Below are 26,943 nucleotides of genomic sequence, written 5' to 3'. Positions count from 1 at the left end.
AAATTCGGTTGTCTCTGTGTTAATGACTATGCTCCCAGTTTTCCCATGGGTTCCGTTCTATTAAATAAAATCATGTGACTAACTGGAAAGCGGTAGAAAGAAACCACTTTTGTCATTGCACGGTATTAATAGTGATGTCACTCACCTTCATGCAACTGTTCATTCTTTTCGTACCTTCACTCGGATAATATGATGAGTTTCCACGAAATGTGTTTTATATTAAATTCTTTACATGTTCGCATGTGTATTCCTGGACATTTTCTAAAAGTGGTGTTTCGGTACTTCAATGTCAATGAAAATAAGCAGATTCTGTCAAATCTAGAAACGTAATTATTATAATAATTACATTATTATAATCAATGTAAGTAATATTGTAATATTATTAATGTTTAACTAGAGGGGGGGGGGGGCTACGTCCCTCTGTTCCGAACTGGTAAGCCGGTTCTCCTTGAATTCCGATGACTCGGAAGGGGGTTCCGCCCCTCCCCATGGCGCCCAAACCCCCCGAGTTCCAGACTGGTAGGCCAGTTCTCCTTGAATTCTGATGACTCGAATTTTGAAGACTCGACACTGAGGGTAGCCCCTGAGTTTCAAAACGTTTCAAATAACGTGACACAAAAACATTTCATAAAAAAGCATTTTATATCTATAGGGTAGATTTCTTAAATTAATGATTGATATTAATTTCCTTACAGGAAATTAATACCATTCAATATTTCATGTAAGTGTAACTTTTTTTTTTTTTTGCATTTTCAGGAAATAAATCAAGAAATGATTTCCTGTAAACGACTTCAAGTGCAGCTTAAAAAACACGTGAAGCTAAAAAGCCAGATTGTCCGGTCAGGTCGATGATCTTTTACCATTTTTGGTGGAATTTACGGAATCGATTACACCTGCAGAAAACAGACGCACCGAAAAACATGATAACGTTTTGAAAACACACTTCAGTAAAAGTAAGAATAATCTGAAGGGAAAAAAAAAAAAAAAAAAAAACCTTAATCAGAAATTCAAAATGAACCAACATAAATGTCGAAAAAAAAATTACATGTGAAATAATTAAAAGAATCGAAATATTTATCAGCAATAGCATTTCGATTCTGTAAGTCGTTTTTACCGAAGACTAGTCATCCGGAAAAATGCATTTACTTCCCGCTTCGTTTCTAAAACTTGAACTTTTGTTTTTAAATATTCGATAAATCTTGAAGAAGCTTAAGTAATAGAACAGTCGCAGAACTCAATCTCAGTATAAAATTAGATGGTATGTGAGCTCAGAACTATGAGGAATGCCACCGATATGTAGGACAAAAATAATGCAGTTCAAATGCATCTATTATTAAACTTAAATTCAGGTGCATTTTATGTTTCCTTGGACATAACATTCTTTTAATATAGTCTTAAATGATTCAGCTAAAAGTAATTTGAAAACAGTTTTTTTTTTTTTTTTAGTATAATCCAGGAGTTATATAATTTTTATTGCATCAACGGGAGGGCATATGCAATGCATCAAAAAAAAAAAAAAAAAATCTCAAATTTAACACTGAATAGTACTTGACATAAACCCTATTCCAACTAATGGGAATTGACGGAATTATGATTTGCTTAACGTGAATGCAGACAACGAAAATTCAAGAACAAATACCACAAAGTGCTTCTTAATCACACTTCGTTTCCTTTTGTGTCCTCGCGATTTCTCTCCGAAGAAACTAGCAGCAGTCTCCCGTCATACTAACATTCATTCTTCCCTGCTAACGTTGCTCCTTCACCATATGTCCTAATGGTCGTCACTCACTGCGGGGTGTTTTTATTTTTCTTCTTTTCCAAAAAAGGAATTCCAACAGGAATGACGAGAAAATCTTAGTGACATCCTCGCTTCTATCTTGCAGTACTTTTTGTTATAACCTGATCGGTTTTCAGCTTTACTATAAATCCCAAAAAGCCTTCAACAACAGCCATCCGCACTACAGAAGGTTCGTAATTCATGTAATGCCGTAATATCTGTGGTGATGATGGAGTAAGCGGTTGTAGATCAGAAGAGTTAGAATCCAGTAAGATCACTGCAGATTCTAACAATGATATCTCATGGGTTTTTTTTTTAAATCCAGATACATTAGTTACATTAAACAGAAGTAACAATTGTATTAAACGATCTTTTGGTTCTCCTTCCAGACCCCATTTACCTCACTTTTTCCTTCATCCCATCTAGTGAATCCTACACGACATGCAGCAATAATGAGGAGTCAATTTCACACCCAGAATGAAACTATTTCAAATATGACGTAAATAATAAAGAAACGAGAAATTCAAACGCGTTTGAGCGCACGTGAGAGCTAATGAAATAGGTTTTTTTTTACAGTAGTCAGGTTCAAACGTGTTCGCGCTTGATTCCATTCATTTACAGACTGCTGCTGCTCCTACCTTGGGAGTTAAACAGCAACAAATGACCAATTAAGGCAATCGTTTAAAATGCTAGCATTGTTACTCATTAATCCATGATAAAATATTCCAAAAACCTATGAAAAGCTTACATATCATAAAAAAAAAACAAAAAAAACTATAAACTTCGATTCACCATCTCGAAAGGAATTAGAATCACCTAAATTAATTTCATTCACAAAAACGTTTTTAATTTCTTGACATTTTAATTAGGAAAAAAAGGGCATTTTTTTATTTGAATATCTCCCCGAAGGTTGTGATCTCAAGCAGGACGATGAAATTCAAACTTCACCTAAAGACACCGCCCATATCCCATCGGTAGAAATCAAAACCACAGCCTGTTGAGTGAATGAATGTGCCACGCACTCGACGAAACAGGTCAGCCATTTAGAAGTTCAATATGAATAAAACAAATATAGAATTATTTCGACCAAGGCTGCAACGAAATCACAGTACACGGTTAGGAACTGTGCATTTAACAACGAAAGGATGGGTCATGTGTGTGTGTGTATAAAAGTTTCACTGCTTGGAAAGAAGCCAACGGATACTCCCATGGGAAAGGTGCATCGTGCATACATGTAACAAGTCACGTGTTTGTGGCCAGCATAAATTGGAAGAATATGATGCTCTCAAGTCACTGCAGTTGCCTCCAGAGTGAAATGGCTGCGAGAAGGGAACTGACGAAGTTTGAAAGAGGCGTTGCGATTGGATGGCAAGTTGCAGAACTATCCGTTCTGCAAATTGTTGATGAACTGGGTCATCCCAGCTCAACAATCAGTAATACCATACTGAGAAGGAAGCACAACTGCAAGTGCTTCCTGCAGTGGACGACATGACCACCACACTCACTGAATGTGACCGTAGGGGTGCTACGAAGGATAATATGTAAAAACCGCCATTTGTTAGCCGACAAGTTGAATGTGGAGTTCTGGGCTCAACTGGAACATGAATCTGCACAAAAACATTCAGAACCAAGGCTCACAACATGGGTTTTCATGCTAAGACAGCAATATGCAAGCCTCACATTATTCGAACTAACATGCAGCGTCGTCTTCAGTAGTGCAAAGAACGTGGTACGGTAGGACGCTTGGAAAACTGTGTAGAGCGATGAATCAGGGTACACCCTGTAGCGAGCATATGGATGGGTGTGGCCGATGCCCGGTAAACGTCTCTTACCAGAGTGCGTAACCCCCAACTATTAAAATTTTAAGGTGGCGGCGAGATGGTATGGTTCTGTTTCTCCTGGTTTGGACTCTGACCTCTGTTTATGGTGCCACGAACACTGAACTCCGAGAGGTATCTGAACATTCCGTATAATGCAATTCTTCCTACTTTGTGGGTTTCTACGGAACTGACTTTTGCCTCTTTCAGCAGGACAATGCACGGTGTCATAAGGCCGCTGCTGTAACTGCGTGATTTGTGGAAATGAACGTCACTACACTTGACTGGCCTCCACAGAGCCCTGATCACAACCCTATTGAGCATCTGTGGGTTGAACTGGAGCGTCGTGTGAGGTCAAGGGACGTCGGCCCCCACAAAGTCCAGGACCTCATTACATGCCTACAGTAAGAATGGTCCAAAATTTCCATTGATCGCTATCATCCCTTGGCAATGAAAGGAGGTGGCGCCATCGATGTTTGTTCCTCACAATATGGTGTCTGTTGACTTCTTTCCAAGCAATGTGTATAATAAGGGCATAAAAATGTTAAACAGAACAACATAACCACATACGAATCAGAAAAGAACTAATTGTAAATTTCTAATTTTTAATTAAATATAAAAACTAGTATACTGAGATCGTTTCTGAGATGCATTTCCATGTTTGTAGTTAAGAGCAAAGATGATGATGATGACTGAATTAATGCACAGCATTCTCATGAACACTACCATAATATTTGATGACTAAATCCAATTTTTTTCTTACAAATTTTGTAATTTTTCTCCATTATTATTATTATTAATATTATTATAGCAGTGTCTGCAGATCAGCACAAAACAGGATTTTTTTTTGGTGTAATTTCATTCAGCTTTTTTCTTCTTTTTTAAATGCAACACACAATGATCTGATTAGCCTGGAAAGCAGTGGCACGCCAAGGGTATTTTCCGCCCGGGCCGGGTGCAAACTTTTATCGGCCGCCCCTAATACTGCATTGTATAATCCAAATTAGATATTAGCTACATAAAATGCCGCCCGGGTGCGGTGCACCCCATACTCTCGGGTTGGCGCGGCCCTGCTAGAAAGTTCAAAACTGCATCCATATCTAAAACTATAACTAACATAATACTACTTTTGTTTTTTCTCTATTTTATTCACCACTGACATAATAATCAGCCCGTATCTCCTCTGCTGCTGGGTGAAGGCTTCTCTCATTGCGGGAGAGTTAGGTCTACTCCCATGGTGACAACTCCATATTGGAAGAGTGTGTATATAGAGGGGAATGAAAATTAAAGTAGCCCTTGTGGAGCACCATCCAGTGATCCAAATTCTGCGAAACTTTGCAGGAATACATTGTGCATCATGCGGAAACGATATCTGAGAGAGAGAGAAGGGGGGGGGGGAGTAGTTCACCATCAGGAAGCGTTGTAACACCGAATGCATGGAATTTTCATATCATGCAACTCGGCAGGTGTCAGGACAGTTAAAAAAAAAAAAAAGAAGATGGACACGGGATTTTTCCCTTCATTCTGTTTGTTAATTCCGTCCAGAGTGATGGCACTAGCAAAGTACATTGTCCCAATTACAAATAAGCTTCACGTGCTTTGCTCGTGAAGCTGTACTATACAAACAATTGCAATGCTGTTGCTGCATTCGCAAAGTTCGTCATCTGAACAAATGTTGACGAGGTCCACTATCTCCACGTGCTCTGCGACGAATGATTAGTCGTTTTGAAGAAACGGGATCGTTGGGAGTTAGACCTGATTTGATGTCGTAAACCAATCGGTTCACTCGTGAACTGATTGGTTTTGTTCGGCTTAGGTCTGTAATACAGGTTAGCCATATTTCCCTATTTGGAAGCATCTGTATATAAAGCCAATAAACGGAATGAAATCAAATTTTATATTGGCACTTTTGAAGGCATGGGGAGACGATTTTCGCGAAAAAAAAAAAATTAGTACCAAAAGTCGCCGATAGGGGAAATTTTGGCGCTAGCGGAGCCAAAAACGAGCAGATAATTACATTAAAGGCAGATAGAATTGAATAATAACATTTCGGCGATGTAAGCGACACCGCGTCACTCGTTTCAGCTGGATATGTGCCGTGTTACAATGATAATAATAATAATTAAACTAAAACAACAACTTACGAGAGACACAGAAATTAATGTAGTGATTGAACTCACAGGAAATAATGTTTTATTCATCAGAATCAGGGTCCCCTGGACCACATACACGATTTTCAATGTGCTGACCTTTCTTGTGTACAACAAATTGCATTCGGTGTGCGAACATGCTCTACAGCTGAGCGTAAGGAGTCGGATTGGATGTTCATAACATCCCGTTTTATGTTAGTCATTCGAATAACTGCCTGAACGTTCCCAATCCCTTTTTAAGTGGAAATTGGTGGCGCTGCTGTCACGTACACACAGTAAAATTTGCATAATCCTTTTACCTGCGTTTACTGCAAATATTTGACTGCTTTCGGCTCCGCCAGAGCGAAAATTTCCCCTATCGACGACTTTTGGTACTAAATATTTTCCCGCGGAATTCATCTCCCCATGCCTTCGAAAGTCTCAATATAAAATGTGATCTCATTCCGTGTATTACTTTTAGCTACAGATACTTCCAAAGAGGAAAAGTTAAATTATATATTCAGTGACCAAAATTCTTGTATTTTGGTCACTGAATATATATCAGGGGCGTATATTCAGGGTGTGCGGTGCACACCCACGGAATAGCAGTATCACCTCACCAATATTGTATTTTTGCATTCCTTCCTGTTAAAGACTTCCTTAATTGTTTTCTGCTGATTCCTAAAATTAAACACAGTATACTAATGCTTCATGAAGAGGACATTTTTCGACGCGTAAACATTGCATCACATTCGCGTTAATAACCCGGGTGTACGGTCACAAATACGGACATCTTTGAACCCTTTGACAGACGTGCTGATGGCGCAGTGAGTCAAATTATTAGCGTTCTGGTGGTTTTAAGCCACCCACAGGCGAAGCAGGGTGTGCACTGAGACAATAGCACCCAGAAATCAGTGGCTGTGACTGGTTATTGTGTCAACCAATCCAATTGAAGGTTTTCATTTGTCATGAGTTGCTATTTTTGTTTTCTGAGTTTCATCTGTTTTGTATGCGTGAAGTGTGAACTGACGTATTTGCACACCGATATAGATATATAGCATTCTACTTCATTACTGTTTTCAAATATTTATTATCATAAAAACAAACACATTTCCCACACACTCTACGCTGATTTGGTTACAATTAATTGGCGAATTAAAGTATTCAAAGTTATCCTACAATTAATTACATTGACAAATTAACACGTGACGTGAAGTTTGTAGCGCAGGTTGCATAAGCCACACGACAGCAGACCCAACCGAATGGGCACGCGAGTTTTTCATATTCAAATTTACGTACACAATAGAGTTAATGCGCTTAATTTTTTTTTTTTTTTTTTATTTCTTTCCTTAGTATCTAAAACTGGAAATCTTCCGTCTCTGGGTTAAGTGGTTAAAATTATTGCAAATTGCTGTCCTGAGTATGTCTTTTAGATATGTTTACAGCATACAGTTTATGGTAGTTAATTTCAACACATATTTTGGGAATTAAGGTTTCTCTGGCAATGGAAATTTCAACTTAAATATCTGCTTTAATTTAAATCACATTCAAGAATAATTGTTCAAGAGGCGCTTTGCAAGTAGTGCCCACTGTAGCAGGCGGCGTATACAGCATTGTCCAAAATTTCGTAATTAAAGTTGCTATTCGGATATTACTCCCCCCCCCCCCTTTTCACACAGACCCGAGGAGAATGCTCAGTTTGGTAAACACTACGGTAAGCTATACAAATAGGGGAATAGCATTTTGTACTCAAATTTCGCGGGGGGAATAAATAAATATTAAGGCTATGAATTTAATTTTTTCATAGGTTTTATATTTTTAAAAGTTAACGCTGGATCTAACACTTTAATGATGGGCCACCTAATAGGTCAAAAATCAGGAAATAAACCAGAAAACAGGTTTTGTGTGTAAACTTATTACTGTTTTATTTTCAAATTCTTTCTCATGCATAATCCCCTGGCATCTCTGTCCGGTATAGACTTTCTGTTTGTTTTTTTTTTTTTTTTCGTATTCTCAAAGACGTGTGCGGGTGGGGGAATACTGTTGGGGATGTCAAAGCAACTAAAACAGCACCAGACTGTATACTCTGCGGATGTGTGACTCGAATACCTGTCTTTATGGTTGTATAGTTGTAAAATGAGAGAAGCATTATATTTAGCAGCTAAATATACAGTTTAACAGAATTAACCTTGCGTCGATATGATCCGACATCTGCACGCGTTAGAGCCTGAAAAGCAAAAACACGTTTGTGAAGCAGAGGGCTGTAATAAAAACAGAGCCTACAGACCAGAGCAAGCCATTCGTGCATACAAAGCAATATAAAAGTGATCGCTCTCTAGTTAAGCCAGCTGTTATATATAAAAAAAAGTTGTATTTAATAAACAAACGTGCATTACTAATGTTACGATTGCGATGTTTTTTTTTTTTTTAAAGATCTGGGTTTTAATCCCATCTAGGACACGAGAAAGAAACTTATAAAGGCTTTTTAATTGCATCCCGTCTCAGTCAGAGAAAGCAGGATTTTTTCCATCAGCTAAACAAATCGGGGTACCCTATGGCCGCAGTTTGCATTAGGTATGATTTCAACAAAAGGAAACCTCCATTTTTTTTTTTTTTATACTTCGCACAAAGCAGTTCTATTCGATATATAGATTACTTCTGATTTTGTATTAAGTATTGATGTCGTATTAATGCATCAAAATTAGCTCACTGATTAGGGCTTGGGGGTCGCGACTCACGGTTGGGAACCCAAGGGTGTTTTCTGGGTGGTCTCCGCTGTTATTTTTATAGGAAATTTCACTACGAAGGTGTTTTTAACACTTATTTCAATATGGCTACACTGCAATATTCTATTAGTATTCTACATGCGTGCCTTTCGAGTTTTACTTCCATTTGCTTCTTTCATTTATCTTTGCGAAAGTGGATTTTTAATGCTTCTTCATATCGAAACAAAGACAAAAACAGACCGAATATTCAAGACGACTTGAGGTTGACTTTAACAATCACTCAGCAGCGCATTTTGAATCTGGTTGCACAGATGCAAGTACAACCATCGCATTAAATGTTAGGTTAATTAAATATTAGGTTAGAATTATATTCTGAAAAATCATTTTTAACGTGTTTTCTTTATCCTATTAAAAATGCCTTTTTATGCAAATATGGCGGTGGTCGCAAGTTACTTGGCTGTTATAAAAGGGGGTCGCCTCTCGAAAAAGATTGAGAAACACTGAATTAAGGTAATAGTTCAGCAAGCTTTCATATATTAGTTCTGATACTGTAATTATCCATTACAAAATACATTCTTTTCTAATTTTTATAGTAACAAATCTTTAGTTTCTCAAGTGATAGGAGTTTGCATCGCAATTGACCGAAATGGATTGAAAAAGCTTTCCCTATTTGGTTTCAAGAGCAAGATGTCCGAAATATATAACCCTTAGCCCACCCGCGATACTAATACTGATGGGCTATAGGCTAATACAGCTTCTCGTCAATAAGATTCAAATAAGATATATTAAAAATTTACACTATCCCTTTATGAGGACCCAGAAAGCCATCATAAACATACGCTGATTTAATCCCTCAGCAGGGTGCATAACATACAACTTGCAGCTTATCGTAATCTGGCTACTGAAGTTGTAATATGTTCAGAAAGTGAAGAGGTTTTAGTAATCTAATAATTATAGTTTAATTTGTATAAATTACTAATTTGAATACTGTTGGCTGGTTTGTTTAGAATCTGGTTTCTTTAGCATTATTTTTCAACTGAAGGAATTTTTCACTTCGCTCAGTTTTCGGTGTTCTGTAATAATGTCCACCGCCTAACTTAGGAATTGAAGTACATATTTTCCGATTTGTTTGGGCTACATAAACTAAAAAAAAAACTATTTCGGATTTTTCTTGTTGGCTACCTATCAAATGTTGCCGGCTTACAAAATTTCAACATCTAGCTCCAAGGATAGTAATTAAAGCAGCTTGATTCAGTGAGTCATTTAGGAGAGTGCATATTTTTATCATATACTGTACCAACTTGTGTTCACAATACAACAGTATGGGATAAATTGGTCACGACGGACAGAAATCGGAAAATCTATCTTACAACCGAACTCGTGAATGCTTAATGTCGCGATGGTTGAGCAAAGCCACAGCTTCTTTTGTGTCTCGTGCACGTATCGTGAAGGCAAGTGGTTAAAAAAAAAAAAAAAGTCAGGAGTATATGTGACATTTCATTCTGATTTCTTAATTAAAAATGGATGTCGGTGACTCACTTGAGTTAAGACTAAAACAGTGGTTCCACTGATTCGGTTTCGTTTAGGACATACCTAAATTGTTAAATTCAAGGTGATACAGATTATGCCCAGTCTAGTATATGAAAAGATGATCTGAAACCATTCCTGTTGTTAATCCATTACTGAATCCGGTTTACTCTAATCTGTTATAAGTCTAGGTTAGCGGTCCCAAACTAAAATGAAAGAGATTCGAAATATTAGAAACAAACTAAAAACATTTAAAAAAAAATAGGTCGCGACACATTTCTCATATTATTTATTTATTGTTACAACCTTACGACCCTTTTATATTCCAGAAAGAATGATCTACTCTGTCATAGATAACTTCAAAAGCTTAGGTGTGTCGGGTTTTTTTTTTTTTTTTTGTCTAACAAGTATTTTAATTATGGTCAATTATTCAATTTATGCCGAGATTTATCCATAATTTATTCTGACACCAGTGATTTTTTTTTGTGTGTGGGGGGTGGGGGGTGGGGGGGGGGAAGTACGCCATAACGTTTTTCAAATCCCCAGAAGTTCATGAACCACTGTTCAGAGACTAGCCAAACTATAAGTGGACGGTTAACATATACACGACATCTTCTAAATTATGAACAGAGATGGACCGCTTTTATCCTTATATACTTCACACACACACACACACACACACACAAAAGTGCTTGGTCTTCAAACTGCTACGAGTATTTTAGGAATTACGTGATATAAAAGGTTCAGATTATATGCAAGCTTAACGCTATGCTACAAACATCACGAAGAATTCCCTAGCGTTTTACACGAATTTCAACGCGTGTGTATGTTTCTAACCTAAATGTTGATAGATGTGGGAGTAGAAAAATACTTTCTTGAATTGCTCAATAACTTAACAAGCAATTAAGGGTAACACGAGAGAATAGAAATACGGGATTTGATGGCATGATTGTAGGATATGATAATGAATGAGGTATTATCAAGATGACAGTACAGTTAATAGAGTGATCACATGATCCTAACATTAAAACTGGCTACCGTGAGGAAAACGCTGTGCAAAAATTCGGATTCGCAAAACAGCGAGATCACCTGGTTTACCTTTGTAAGAATAGTATTTTAGACTTAGATTATTAATTATTATCCTCAGAAGGAGATGAATTAATTGGACTAAAAAAGGATTTCATTTTCGTTGTCACTGACATTTCGGAGCAAATTTTTATTAATATCGCTTCGAAAATATTACAAAATCCCTGAAAATACGGCGATATCATGAAATAACCCAGCAATTCCGAAGAGGTGGAATATCAGTTGACCAATAGTAGTTCTATTGGTCAACTAATATTTCACCTCTTCGAAGATAGCCATGCGATTACGTCACGAGTAAGGGTTACTGAGTCTTGGCTGTTTCCAATACATTCCCCCCCCCAAGTCCCGGGAATTCTCGGGACTACTTTTCATGAACGAAATTGTCAAGTATAGATGCTATTTATTATATTTTTATAAAATGCGTCAATAAATGTTAAATGAATGATAGAGTATATTTAATTAATTTTTTATTAAAGCGGAGTAAATTTTCAACTGCGCTTTCCAAATTTCGGTAATCACCCTTGTTCCATCTGTCGTTACAGCCACAATGTTTTGTTGTTTTTTTCCCTTTCAAAATTATTCCAAATTCTTGCATTCGTGAGTCCGCAGTTTTTTGAACAACAAATACTAAAAGATCTTTTAATTTCCTATAAAATAAAACGATGATCCGATTCTACTAGTTCTTTAATTTTTAATATTTGCTTCTTTTTTTTAAGTGTTTCTAAAAGTTCAAAAGTAACTTTAAGATATCTGACTGGTTTAAAAAGTATTGGAAGTTGTTCGAATTGAGATTCCATCTTGAGCAGGATCAATCAAGAAAGTTAAAGATCAATCTTTAACTTTCTTGTTTTTAGCAAAGTTTAAAAATTGACTGATCACCCTTAATTCTTTTTTTGAGCTACTTGAAGGTTCCGTAATTCCGGCACACTTCTTTTAAAATGTGATGCCTGCATACGTTGCAAATGCCTCATCAGTCCAATCAGTGTTCGTCCCTTCCATGAAATTTGCTTCGAACACAATAATTGCACGGAGTCGCTTCCTCAATTTTACGTTTCTTAAACAGCTTCAAAAAATTAGATTGTCTTTTTTTGTTTTTTTTGTTCATTTTGAAACTAAAGTAAAAATATTAAAATTATGAAATTAATAAAAATAAAAATTCATAAATATTTTTATCTTATCAAGTTATGAAATGAGATCCAAATTTAAAAGTAAAGATTAAAAATAATAGCTTCACCAACAGCATCCTAAGTTCGTTTAACCTATGAACTACTTGATAACGGGTAATTCGGTGAACGGACTTGGAGCGGCTAAGTGTAATGAAAATATCTATTTACGCGTGGCTGCTTCCATGCACTTGATTCATATTCATTGTAATTAAACTTTAAAAGGAACACAAATATATATATAAAATACATTATATTGATTGTAGTCAATAAATATTTTAATTCTTAATAAAAATTTCACCATTGTCTATAATCGGCGATGCAATACTCATTTTACTAAAATTAAAAATTATAATAAATTCGACGCTTTTCTGTTTCAGATTTGTAAATTTATGAAATGTCTCCGGTTGTTTTTCCCGGGACTCGAGACAAGAAAGATTGAAAATTTCGGTAAAAGTTGCCGGGACAGAAACCCTAGTTAAACATCACATGGACGATACACTGCTGATCCCCATGCTCACGACTTATTTAATTAAAGATTACGCCCATCCAAATCGCCAGCTGGCGTCACAGTAAACATGCCTTGTGAACGCTGTGATCAGTCCACTTTCGATTTCCATCCGAAACGGATTACGAACAGGATAACTGCTTTTGTCCATTCCCACATTTTTGTATTACTTTGTGCATGGTTCAAGTCGATGTGAGTTCTGTCCGGAGGAGATTCGACGTGGAAAATGTTTCTGAAGCGTTCTTTCTCTCTCTCCCTGTTTCTGTCGGGTACATTCACCTCGAATATTTTATTCATCAGCTTTGTAAATAGCTGTTTATGACAATTTGAAGAGTTGTACTTCTTGTTTTAATTAACTGCGTAGGATATCCGTCAAATCAAGGATTTTTCGAAAGTCTATTCACTCACATCCTTCGTGTATCATGTTACGAAGCGTTTGTTATTTATGTGTGCTATATTTTAAACATCCGGGGGGACGTCTTATTTATGCATTTTGGAACAACCAGAACAAGCTATTTGCCTTTCTCGCAGAAGGCATGAAACGTGACTTGGTGGCTTAGACAAACAAACAAACAAACAAACAAACAGATATTAGAAAAGCCCGACTATCTGCTATGCGTGCTAGCAATACGTAGTACTGACAGGTGCTATGTTGCCTGAATGTATTTATTTGTCTGTTATTCTCTGTTGGGCAGGCTTTTTCCCTTTGATAACGTTAAGGCAGTTAGTTGAAACAGTTGTCATGTTTTTGAAGATCTATTTGATACAGACATTAACAACAGACTCATATAGGACGGAAATATAATTCAAACGCGAAAGTCATATTGGACTTTCGTAGTATCTGTTGAACTATCTGGTTGTCATAACAATTTAAACTATTATTTAGAAAGAACTTCATACACCACATAAAACAGCTGTACTTACCATAATCGCCGGACGGGTAGAGCAGAGTCTGTTGAGGTCCAAACCGCGATACAGGGAAGGCATTATCGTAGTGACTAGTCTGAGACCCGACACTGACTAGTGACATGTTCACTCGGTGTAATCCGTGGTTTAGTGCGCACGACTGGGCATGCGCCACAGGGATTACTGGGGAATGAGATAAATAGCTGCAACACTCTTGTCCCTCCTGCACAAGGGAGTCAATAACATGTGTGGAAGGGGACGGCAACTTTTCCATGGGGGGATAGCTACCCTGCGATTCTAGACAGTACTGTTGCTTGTTGCTTGATGGGCCATTATCCTGAAGTTGCTGCTGCAGTTTCTTGGTGGATTGATCCTTGTTGCTTCTCTGTTGTTCTTTACGCATTTCCTTGTTGATCACATACACCGACCCATCCCCAGAATTGGTGGTGGTAGTGGCTTTCTTCATCTTCGTATACTGCGTCACAGCTCGCTTGGTGTTTGCATTGGAATCTTTCAAAGTTTTGCTGTTCACAGTCACTGACTTGAACGTACATGTCTGTTTCATCTTGAACGTCTTGTGAACTTTCATCTGTTTCTTTTCTCCCTTGGATTTCACGTCTTTCTTAATCGCTTTCGCACACTTTGACACCAAACCTGCATTTGGCATAATCTTTTTCTTCTTCTTCACTTTGTCCTTGGATTCGTCCTTCGACTTTTCCTTCTTAGAACCTACATGCTTCACTTTAGGAACTGGTTTCGTGCGAGCTGATTTTCCACCCTTCTCCTTGGTCACCGACTGACCTTTCTGCCCCATCTTTGGCTTCACTTTGATGTTGTTCAAGGAACTTAAACCTTTCGCCGTAGACATTTTGGCTGCTTTCTTCTTTGGCTCGCTATCTTTAGGGTCCTTACACTCTCTTTTTTTCTTCTCCATCTTCACACAATTTGAAACGGGAATCGCATGTTCCTTCGTCGCGTTCTCTTGCGCCTGCTTTTCTAGAGAAGAAACCGAGACTAAATCTTTCTCCTCTGCTTCTCCGGACGTGCATGCACTATTCTCCTGGTTCTGGCTGCGCTTCTGAGGTGAGCACAGAACGTACATTCTGGCCAGAGCATCCAGTCGGGCCATACGCTGCCCGTTAGCCGTCCTGCGTGGAGACGATTCTCTGGCGGGCACACCGTCCTCAACAAGGCTCTCTGATTGCTGTTTCCCATCAGCAGCACGGCGTTTTTCTTTTTGAGTCCTATCGCTATCTTTCTGCTTTGTCCTTGCTTTGTCCAATTGTCCTTGTAATCGCTGCGTGAGCAGGTGAGCGTCATTTCTGTTAGGCGATTTCTTTTTGGAAGTGGGGTGCTCTTCTTCTGGAGGATTCGTAGGAAAACCACGATTCACATTAGTTGAAGGCGGTGGTGGTGGTGGTGGTGGTGGAGATGCGGGAATAACAGGACAGTCTGGACTCAACAACGAATTCGATTTCGCAGAATTAACTGAAGATTCTGTTTCACCAACAGGAGCAACTTCCTTCTTTTGGGTTTTGCATTTTTTCTTAGGCGGGCCAATGTTCTTGTCAGAAAAACTGTTTTTCCTTTTCTTTTTGGAAATGTTGTTAACACTTTGGTCAGGGGTAGGCTTGTGTTGTTTCTTTTTCTTCTTAACCCGTTCGTCTTGCTTGATGCCCAACTTCCTAAGATGCTCATGTTTTTTCTCTTTCTTGAGTAAGGCCTTTTTGGGTGAATTTTTTTCATGTTTCGGTCGTTTAATTTTTAAGTCTTTATTCCCCTTTACCTTCTTAACTTCATTTTTCTTTTTAGGTTTGTGAATAAGTTTCTTAAGCTTTCCGCTTTTTAACAAGTCCACGGCAATCTTATGTGGCTTGGTGTGTTTCTCCTTCCGGACCGCATGCACTTTCTTCTCTTGTAGAGCGGACTCTTTCGATAATTTCCCAATCTTCATCGTGCACTGTCACCAGCAAACAAAACCAAAAACATAAAGCTCTGACACACCTCTGAAATTCATCTAGCCGAGATTTGATCCTGTAAATAAAAACAAAAAAGATAAGTATCCATACGCAAAACACACTTAAACGTACAGTGATGTATTTTTGTTATCATAAACTCTGAAACAATGTTTTCAAATACTTGCGTTGCAATTATGGCTAATTAGGAAGGAAAAATTAGAAATAACATTTCTGAATGAATATTTGAGAAAAGGAAAAACAAACACGAACATACAACCGCATTTCACACACACGCCCTTATATTCTAATACAATTAAAATAGTACTCAATTATACAAGCATTTGTTTGTGTAGTTACCAATGCGAAAAGAAACGAGCACATTTAAAACGAACAGTTCCAGTTCCGTAATAGCCACTGCAGAACTTAATAGAATGGAATTATGTCGCCAAAGCATGAAGAATAAACCGGAGAACTACGTTTCAAGCAACCTTTAATTTATGCAAATCATTTATTCCGAAAATATAGTGTTCGCCCAAGCTGGTGCAAACGTTGATGTGACTGTTATGAGCCTACCTACGTGCAAAAATCGATCCGGAAATGAAATACATTTGGAATTCAGAGGACATTTTATGTGGCGCCATCTATCGCAGACACGATGAAGGTTACGTGAATAAGGAAAGTTTTAAATAAGGTAACGTGAATAAAACGTGAATAAGGTAAGTTTTAAAAGTGTATTTTGTGGATCAGTTTCTCTTCGTGTTAGTCAAGTAAGTTCATATATGTGGTCACCCTGAATATAACACCACATACGCCATTCACTCAATAATAATGCTTTGAGTAAATGAACTGCATTTTGATTACGATGGGAATAAATGAAACAGTTATTCCCATCATGAAGCTTAACTTAAAAATAATTTAATCTTTATTTAATAAAAATATGCCACCCTTTACTTTTCAAACTATTCAGTAAGGGTGTTTCTAAGCATAGCAATATGTTAGACAACTACAGGTAGTCAGGGAAGTTGGTGAAACTGACAGATAAGGTCTACCGCAGAAGTGTGGTTTACCTTGAATTTAGTGGACTCCCAAGAATATCGAGGAATGTTAAAGTAGCTCAAACTGGTCCTCCCGTGTATTAGTGGGTGCGGTTGAGAAACTGATTGACGGATATTCCGTTGTTTTTGCAAGCACACACACTTCGGATTGTTTCGTTAATAAACCAACCATTCTCTGATCAGTATATGCCAAAAATGCACGATTTCACATTTCAGAAATGGACGTGTTCTTATCAGCAATTTTTACAGTTTTGAGTTATAAATGTGTATGCTAAATTTCTTCCAAAATATGTTTCTAGCAAGAGCCGTCGTAGCTCAGTCAGTATTGACGAAGTCCTTTGGTCGGAAAGACCTGGGTTCGATTCTTTATCTGGACTCTTTCAACTAACTGTAAATTAGCCGCCCTCGTACGGAAGTAGGGGTTTTTTTTAAACCAAGAAACTCGGGTTTTTTCCGTCTCTCAGAACAGGCAAATCGGACCCGTGAACACACGCATAGGAGACACCAGAAGGCATACGGCTAACCATCTTATCCTCGAAACGGTAGCGGTTAAGTGAATAGGAAATCCTCGCCACCGCAAGGTAAAAGAGGAGGGAAGGAATAATAATAAGAAGATACGTTTCTAGCATTTCTTTGAAATACATCGTCTTCTGTTTCAGTCGAGGATAAACAGTAAAAGCAATATCTAAGAAATATTGCTTTTACTCTTTTAGTTTTAATACGCGTTTCTACTTTATCAAACATCTTAAGAGTGGGGCATTACGAATGGGTGCAATACTTAATCTGCACTAAATGTTTTTCATGCCATCCGTCCACAACAGCAGCCCAGTGTTAGAGATTGTCTGGATGAACAGATCAATTATATATGACATTAATTACTCAATATTAGAGATCGCACAATGCTCTTCCACAATTCACCTCTCATTTGAAAAACAAGCCTTCGTCTAATAAAACAATGTAAAAAAAAACTGACGCCGTACGATGCGGTATTGTGGATAAGAAAAGTAACTTGACCAATGCAATTAATGCACCAGGGCTGAAGTGCACACTGGCAATGATGCGAAACTGATTCCATCTCGTTGGAGCTCTGTACCTTTCAGATATTATTTGATTATTCTCTGGTTCAATGCATACAAATATGACTAAGGAAAAACTACATCCATGGGAACAAATAGCTGAATTCCTGATTTACTCTTTGTAGTAGTTATCAAAAACACTTCGTCAACATATTTGAATGTAGCGCATGGCATTCAAGCTGATTCGGCGAAATTTTGCAAAGACACTAAATAAGGTACATGATTGCCAGTTTGCAAAAATACTTGGGATTTAAGTTTATTAAATCAGCAGCAAACGTACAGCATTTCTAAAGTTTCCAGTATCGCAATGATGCGTTAGGGTGGTGAATATCTACAGTGAATTTGATATGTATCAAAAAGACATTACCGGAGTTCTTGCAATGCAGAACTAGAGAAATGTCTTGTGATGTTTCGTAAAAAACATGAGAGTTCTAGAAAATAAAAGATTCATTTCGACGAAAATAATCTAGAATTCATTTCGCAGCATCAGGAATTTGAGGACAATTCGATGCGTATTGCAGCAAACACAAAATATGCACTAAGGTTGAGCCAGACAATTAATGTAACAAGACGTCTACGTACAAAATTAAATGGTTGTTTCCTTTCTTCTTCTTTCTTTTTTTTTTTTTTTTTTTTACTATAACTTGACAGATTTTATTTGCAAAAGGACTGAAAATTATATAATAATCCCTTTCTGGCTTGATGAAATCCGCTATTGGATCACTATTAAAATTCGTGGAATTGGAATCTTTTCAGTTAGACCATTTTAATAGCAAAACGAAAAACAGCTTTAGGTTTAATTGTTGAGATAATGAACGATATTATAAGCATCTTGGGATATATGAGCATTTTCGTACACATAAATTATATGCACTTTTCAGATTAGCTAATACAAATTCAGTAGATTTTATTTTTTTTTTTGGCTGATATTACTTAGATTGTTATTAATGTCACATCTCAGTTAATCTTTTTTTTTGACTTAGTGATCTTAGCGAGCATTTATTTAATTCTAAATTGAAAGATGAATGATCACGTGTTCCAGTTAAACTTAAAATGACTCGGTGATTGGGAATAGCGAGAGAGAGGAGATTCGAAAGTTGGTTGAAGAAATTCAATCGGATCCTTAGTTTAAACTGCTCATCTACACCAAAACCGATATATTTAAGCGAAACTCAAATAACAATTATCAGTGAATCTATTCACTTATATACCGACAGCCAAAGGGGAAAAGGAAGCTCTTCAACTTAGCTTCTTCTTTTGGTTACACTTGTAGCAAAACACACCTAAAGAGATACAGTTTGTTATTCACGTTTGGCGTCACTGGACGCCGTGGTTTGGGGAGTGAAGCCTTCTGCTAGAAGAGATGGTAGGGTCGCAGATTCCCTTTCCACACAATACAGTTAGTAGGACAGTCGCAAGCACCCGTGCCCATGGCAGGAATCGAACCCGCGGCCTTTTGGCTCGTGAGCGGATATGCTAACCACTCAGCTAACCAGGCCCGCAAAGAGATACAAATGCTATTAAAATTGAAACTAACTAAAATCAGTTCACAAATAAAGAAAGAAGTATACGATACTCATTGTCCAGTGTGAGAATCATATGCTTATTGGAATCATATAAAAGCTTGAAAAAGTACAAAACAAGGTTAGCGGATTACCTAACTCTTATGTACTAATACACTACTTACAACCTTGTATGGGTGGAATTTCCATTAAGTGTCATAAACGAAATTTGGAGTGAGAGAGAGTCTTCACCAATAGCTGAGTTCATGGTTATCGATTATTTAAAAGGCATATGGGGGAAGATAAAACGAAAAAATCGGCTATCCTATACACGACTTGAAATTAATAATTCGTCGTTGGGGTGAACCACAAGGTGAACCTTCGATGTGTTTGCCAGTCCAAATCTGTTGTCTACTTTCAAGCGAAAGAACATGGAGTTTTTCGAAAGAAAAAAACCTACCACCGATAAATTAGCATCAACTGGAAAATACCTCGGAAAAGTACTTGTGTCATTCATGGAGAATCGAGCAGATGTGTTTGTTCTCGCGCTCTCCAAGGAAGAGTTCTGAATTTGAAAGCACTGGGAATATTATATCCCCCCCCCCCCTCAATACACAGGGAAGAAACATCACAAAAGTATTTCCGTGAATTCGAAACAACAGACTGGTTAGTTAGTACATAAGCAGAAAACTGATTGCTCGCGGATCGGTAAGCATAAAGTTGTAACTATGGATGTTGCTATGACAACTGATCCACAAAAGTTTTTACGCTGCCTTCCCACACGCATTCCAAGTTTCACTTCCTGGCGGGAATTTCTTGCGCCCCCTTTGTCTTATTCAACAATTGGAAGCTGGAGTGTCACTGTGCTCCGTGTGTGATCGCAAAATAACAACATCAAGTCACAGCATGAAAGGATTGTCGTTTCATGTTACTTAACATTGCACAAGTCGGATTAGGTAGCGGGTCATGCAATGAATATTTTATAAACTCCTCTTAATCTCGACTATGCGTTAGGATTTCTGATAGAACGAGTTGCGGCATCTATCAGAAATTCCAGCTGCAAGGTCATTTTCCAACACTCATACGCTGACACAATGACAACTGTCACTGAATTGTCTCCTAATGACGTTAAAAATGAAAATGAAACTATACCGCTTCATTTATATCCGAAATTGGAAACAGCACATTATGTACGATAGATGGAGATTGTTAAATGGTAGACTGAAATTATTAAATGCGAATTATATATATTTTTACCCAGTCATAGTCGTCTTGATCGAATAAATAGTTCTGAAAATCACTATCATTTTTTAACCCATTATAACAGAAACTGACAACACTTTGAATAATCATAATGTTATGAATTTCCATTGATTTCGTTTGGTGTTAGGTTAGTTATACATTTAATAAATGTCCAAAGTGCTTTCTATTTTTTTTGTTTTTTTTTTCTTCGGAGAGAAACAAATTTTCATTTTAAGTTGTTTAGGAGAAGGAAAGGAGACTCTTATTTTTTTTGTTTTTCAACTACGATTTAGAATCATCAAAATACGAAAGGAATTTACAATGTACAAAAAAAAAAAAAAAAAAAAAAAAAAAAGAAAAGATTTTTGATTAATCCTGTACAAATGTACAAAGATGGTGTTCTCGCCATCAACAATATGCAGTAGTTTCGAAATGATGTGCATGTTCCTGAATGTTTAGTTAGAAATTTATATTTAAAAAGTTTCATGGCTTACACATGTACCAAAAATGATACAGAATTTATTCGAAAACTCCAATGTATTTCATCCAACATTACGTGAGGAAAACAGACCGTTAACTACATTCAAAATATGAATCACAATAATGAGTAATAAACCATAACGTATCTCGTGTCTCGGTCGCAGCTGAAATATATGATATTACACTATTAGAATTCAAAGGAACAATTGTAGAAAGTTGCGTAGATAAAAAAATAGTTCTTAATTAAAAAACCACTTAGGAACAATCAGTGCCGTCTATAGGGGTTCTGGTGTCCCGAAGCGATTTTAAGTTTAAAATTAACTTAAAATTTTAAGTTAATTTTAATTTTAATTAACTTAAAATTAAAATATTAATTTTAAGTTAATATTTTAACTTAAAATATTAACTTAAAATATTTTAAGTTAATATTTTACATAAGTAAAATATATATTGGAAAATACATATATTAACCTCCCAACTGGCGAAGACACCTATATATGTCTAGCAAAATCTGGATAAGATGCAAGCTATCTGTTGAAAGAACATGGATAAGAAGTGTAATTGGGTTAGAAGGTGTGATAATCCTTCACGCTGAAGAGAAAACTTAATCAGATTATCTCGCGATCATAGCTGCATCTCGGTTGTCTATAACAAGAAACGCTGTTCTTGTTCTATGCTGGGTAACTGGACAGACTAAAAATATAAAAATTATTTTTATTTTCTCCTTTAATTGTACAATTTTTAATGCCAGGACAAAATAAGAGATCCTTGCATACTTTCTTCACTTAAATATTGCATTACCTTGGACAACCATTTGTTCTCGAAGATTTTAATTCAAGATAGTTATTTGAAATAAAGAAAGAAAGGAAAAAAACGGGCTGTCGACGTTCCAGATTACGTTATTTTTATTTTTGTTCAAAATCAAATTTCGTAGAATACTTCACTGATTGCCCGAAGGACGCGCTTCAGGCGATCAGTTTGACGACTTTGCATTATAGATAATAATACGAAAATCTTAATCATATCGAACGTGAAGTGTACATTCTGCGAAAAGTATGAAATAGGAAATTAAAAGAAAGTAGATATTTATAATTCAGTTACTATGAGCGGTTGTGGCAGCGGGAGTTAGAATACTTCAAAACAAACATAAAATTTTAATCAATTCCGTATAGGACATGTCTCAGATCATATATATATATATATATATATATATATATATATATATATATATATATATATATATATATATATATATATATATATATATATTTATTTATTCATGTTGCTTCCACCCACGCAAGGTTATTTTACGACGGTAAAGAAACAACATTATTATTATTATTAAAATGAGCACCCTATAAATAACAATACCGATTTGTTTCGTTTTCCAACTGCAAGTTCATTTGAAATACTACTGAATATAATTTTGCGATATTTTAAAATTAGCCTTGAAATAAGAATGTAATGCAGTTTAACACGATATTTTAGCATATTTTGTCCAGAATATGTCAAAACAATTGTTTAACACAAGCGCGGAAATTAGCACGAAAATAATTTCCACAATATTTTCTGTAACACATCTTCCAAATTGAATATATATATATATACACACACACACACATACATACGCGTATATATCTTGGAAACAACCAAAATGTTGACGAGGAAATTCCAGGTAACACAGACTCACTTTTCTAAGTCAAGAAGATTTTAAACGTTACAAATCCTCTAAAGTTAGTCATTTTCATTATTTCCGATTGTTGACAAAAAATACCAAGAAAATAATTACGTACACTTTCTTTTCAAAACACACACAAAGAAAGTACATTGTAAATCACACTTCATTCTGGAATCTCCACTCACTGAAAAAAAAAAAAAAACGTACTTTCTTTTTATTATCATCATTATCTAGCATTTTTTTTAGTACAAAGAAGAAATCACCGCATATTTGAAAAAGACATTTACCGCGAGTTCACATAGGTGGCCAAGTAGCTATACTTTTATAGCTACTTTGCCACCTCATACATTTTACACTAAAGTGTATGCGTATGCTCCCCAAGTGATTTACGTTTGTAACAATTGTCTTGCAAAGGGTTTTAAAGAAAATTATTTCAAACATCAGCAGGATGAATAGGTGGGTCCCCCCCACCCCCCCAAAAAAATAATAATAATAATTGTTTTAATTCAATTTTTTTTTTCTTAAATAACTTCATCAAATTAAGTTTTCGATAATAGAAATGAAATTGTGAATATTATAAATTAAGAAATTATTTTATAATATTAAGAAATTAATATTATAAATTAATATATATAGAAAATTAGATACAGTAGTTATTGATAATTCAGTTCCAGTTCAAATAAAAATCTATTGAACCAAAAATTTGGTAAGACATAAAAAATAAATGTAAATAGAAAATAAAATAAATAATTAAAGAAATGCATAAATTCTTCTTTGATTAGTAAAGTCTTAGGTTAAATTTTGAAGCTACTTACCTCAATGTGAATTAACTACACATTCACGTGTTTGGCGATCAACAATTCGATGATGTACAAACATAGAGTTTAAGCCTGGTACACGTCCTAACTGGTGAATGCGCGCTGCATGTAAAAAAAAAGTCGGTAGTGTAAGGGCGTCCCCCTGTAACACGACGCCCCCAGTGCGAACGCCAGGCTTATCTAGTGTTTCCGCCAGCTCTATATTGCCCACAGCGAAAAACAACTTGCAGTTTTTGCTAAATGTTATTGAAAGTCGCAGTATTTATTACAATATATTTAGTGCATATCCACATTTAATAAATACTAATATTAAAATGTTTTTATTTTATTTTTTCTACTCAGCGCCCCAATGCGACGCATCGGGGCGCTGAACGCATCGTCTGCTTACCGTGTTAAGTCGGCCCTGGGCACAATTAATACTAATTACAACAAAACTGGATATTGGTATACAGTCTGATCGGTTCAGGTTCGGACGATTTCGTAACGTTTCACATGCTTCAAGAATAGACGATCGAATTTGAATTTGTTGGAAAGAAGAAGTTTTGTCTGGTTCCAAAGAACCCTGTGCCTAGTGTCAATAGCGTGAGAACCAAAGCCAGACTTGTTGGATTCCAAAAAGGTCAAGGCAGAATGGCCAATTCAAAATAACGAAGATGACATTAGCAGGGCAACTGGTAAGGAAAGGGTTGGCAATGTAGCCTTTGTAGATGGTAAGAAGGAAGGCAGTTTCCGAGCTGGTTCGAAGGAGGTGTATAGATTGAATTTACGAAGAATCTGTGCTGGTTTGTTCCAAGTTCCTTTAAGGTAAGGTATTGAAATTCTTTTCACATCGGATTGTATTCTGGTAGGATGATGATTGTGGATAACGTTTTGAATGGTAGTTTTGTTGTATCCATTACACATCAGATTGCTATTAATTTTATTCAATTCATCTAACAAAAGGGAGATCAGAAGAGATGATCGTATGAACTCTGTGTACAAGACCCTTGATAAATAATACCCTTTTTTTTTTTTTTTGTGATGAATGATGGTGGGAGAATGAGTGAATGTATCTGCCAGTAAAGGTTAGCTTCCGATAAACTGAAAATTCAACATGACCTGTGGAATTAAGAAGGCATCCAAGTAGTTGGTTATTGTATTAACGATAACGAACTTGATACTGGAGTACAAGGAGTTTATTTTCTCTAGGAACTGGAGGAATTTTGACTCAGAATGAGACTAGACTGCAAATATATCAATATGAATAAATGTACCTTGGGTTTAGAACATTTCGTGGGTATAGGTCTAGTGTTATCTGAAACTGAATCAAATCTGCAAACAAACCCCAACTCAACATCACCAGAGTTAAAGATCGGTACTATCAACATAAGAAGCCTGAATGGCAAAGAAATGGAGGTAGCTGAGGAATTGGATAAGTACCAAATCGACATAATAGGGGTGACTGAAACAAAAAAAAACCAAAACTGGTGAGATCTTTCTGAGCAATAAATAGAAAATGTTATATTCAGGTAATGACAATCAAGGAAAAGAAGGAGTAGCCATAGTATTCAACACAAAATACGATGCTCATCTTCTTGAATGGCAGTCAGTCTCAAGTAGAGTAATGTGGGCAAATATGAGAATGGGGAACTGGACAATGAGACTTATTTGTGCCTATGGTCCCACAGAAGGTTCTACTAAGGTAGAAGTGGAGGAATTTTTTGAGGCTTTAGAAAAAGCAACTGACACAATGAAAAAGGAAAAGTTGGTCCTTGTTGGGGATCTAAATAGCAGAGTAGGAAATGATTGTGAGACATACAAAAATTTTTGGGAAAATTTGGAAAAAAGAGCAAAGCTAATAATAATGGCAAATATCTGTTGGATTTCTGCTCAGGACATGGACTGGTTATTGCTAACACCATGTTCCAACATAAAAATGTGCACAAATTCACATGGAGAGAAGAGGCTAGGAATAAGAAAAGTCTCGTTGACTATGTTATTGTTGATACTGATGTTTACTCCTTGGTGCAGGACATCAGAGTTTACAGAGGATTTGAAATTGGAAGCGATCACTATTTAGTCTTGAGCAGGATAAAATTGAATGTTATATTGAAAAGAATAACATGTAAGAAAGTTTTAAAGCGAATAAAAGTTGAGCAGCTCTCAGATGTGAACTGTAGACTAAAATACACAAACATGATTGAAGAAAAAATGAAAGAGTTTGAGAACAGGAATCAAACCTTGGAGATTCAGTGGCAAACTCTGAAGAAAACATTGATTGATTCTGCCAGAGAGGCATGTGGTGAGGTTGTCTGCAAGGGTTAAAAAAAAAACAAATAAATAAAAAAAAAAATCAGAACTCCCTGGTGGACACAGGAAGTTAAAGAATCACTGAAGGAAAAGAAGAAAGCATATCAAAAGTTCCTGTAAAATAAGTCAGCTTGTGCTCTTGGAGAATAGAGACAAATGCAAGAATGCTAAACACTGTGTAAAACTAGCTAAACAAAAGGCATGGGAGGACTTTGGCAAGAATATAGAAAATAAATATCAAGAAGGTGGCAAAATATTCTGGAGGTTGTTGAAGAAGCTTAGGAATGGAGGAAAGAGTGCTATAAAAAGAGTTAGAGATGATAAAGGTGACATGAAAATGGACGAAAAAGATATCCTTGAAGTATGGAGTAATTACTTTGAAAAACTGCTAAATGAAACAAGCAGTGATGACAGCACAGTGGTAAAAAACATTGACCAGGCATGCAGTCAGGAATACATATCCATACTTGAATTAGAAAAAGCCATCAAAGGCTTGAAATGTGGAAAGGCAGCAGGAGTAGATGATATTCGACCAGAAATGCTGAAGTATGGTGGTATAAGAGTCTTACAGTGGCTGCACTGCATAGTTCAGAAAGCCTGGACAGAAGGACGAATTTCCGATGATTGGAGTAGAGCTCTCATAGTACCCATATATAAAAAGGGAAATAAAACTGAATGTGAAAATTACAGAGGTATTTCCCTACTGAGCGTTCCTGGCAAGATCTATGCAGGTATACTTGAGAAACGGTTGAGAAGAATTGTGAAAGAAATGCTTGGTGAAGAACAAGCTGGATTCAGGCCAAATAGAGGCTGTCAGGATCAGATCTTCACTTTACGACAAATAGTTGAGAAAGCATGGGAATATAACAAAGATCTGTATTTAAGTTTTGTCGATTTGGAAAAGGCATATGACAAGGTGCCAAGAGAGAAGCTATTCAATACGCTACAGTTATATGGCGTCAATGGGGCATTATATCAAGCAATACTTAGTCTTTATTTGAGTTGCAAGTCAGCAGTCAGAATTGAAGGAAGTACAGGAAGATGGTTTAATGTTAAATCTGGTGTGAGACAAGGATGTACATTATCCCCCTATGTTATTCATTATCTATATGGATCACATTATGAAGGAAAGTGGTATTAAACATGATATCAGAATTGGAGATGTTAATGTCAGCTCTTTGCTTTATGCGGATGATGTTATACTTC

General features: G+C 36.5%; 1 protein-coding gene across 5 annotated transcripts in view; it reads right to left on the bottom strand.

The window, feature by feature from the left end:
* Positions 1–26,943, bottom strand: part of LOC150097606 (uncharacterized) — a 446,553-nt gene that overhangs the window by 68,675 nt on the left and 350,935 nt on the right. For all 5 annotated transcript variants that reach the window (XM_090406901.1, XM_090406900.1, XM_090406899.1 and 2 more), the window contains one exon: positions 13,658–15,673. In XM_090406901.1, coding sequence (XP_090263027.1) covers positions 13,658–15,593 — 1,936 coding nt within the window. In that variant the 5' untranslated portion in view covers positions 15,594–15,673. The remainder of the gene's footprint in view (positions 1–13,657; positions 15,674–26,943) is intronic.

This window comes from Typopeltis vanoorti, chromosome 17 (assembly GCF_054136105.1).
Source record: "Typopeltis vanoorti isolate ZY-2024b chromosome 17, IOZ_Tvanoo_1.0, whole genome shotgun sequence".
NCBI lineage: Eukaryota > Metazoa > Arthropoda > Arachnida > Uropygi > Thelyphonidae > Typopeltis > Typopeltis vanoorti.
This window is presented reverse-complemented; position numbering and strand designations above follow the sequence as displayed.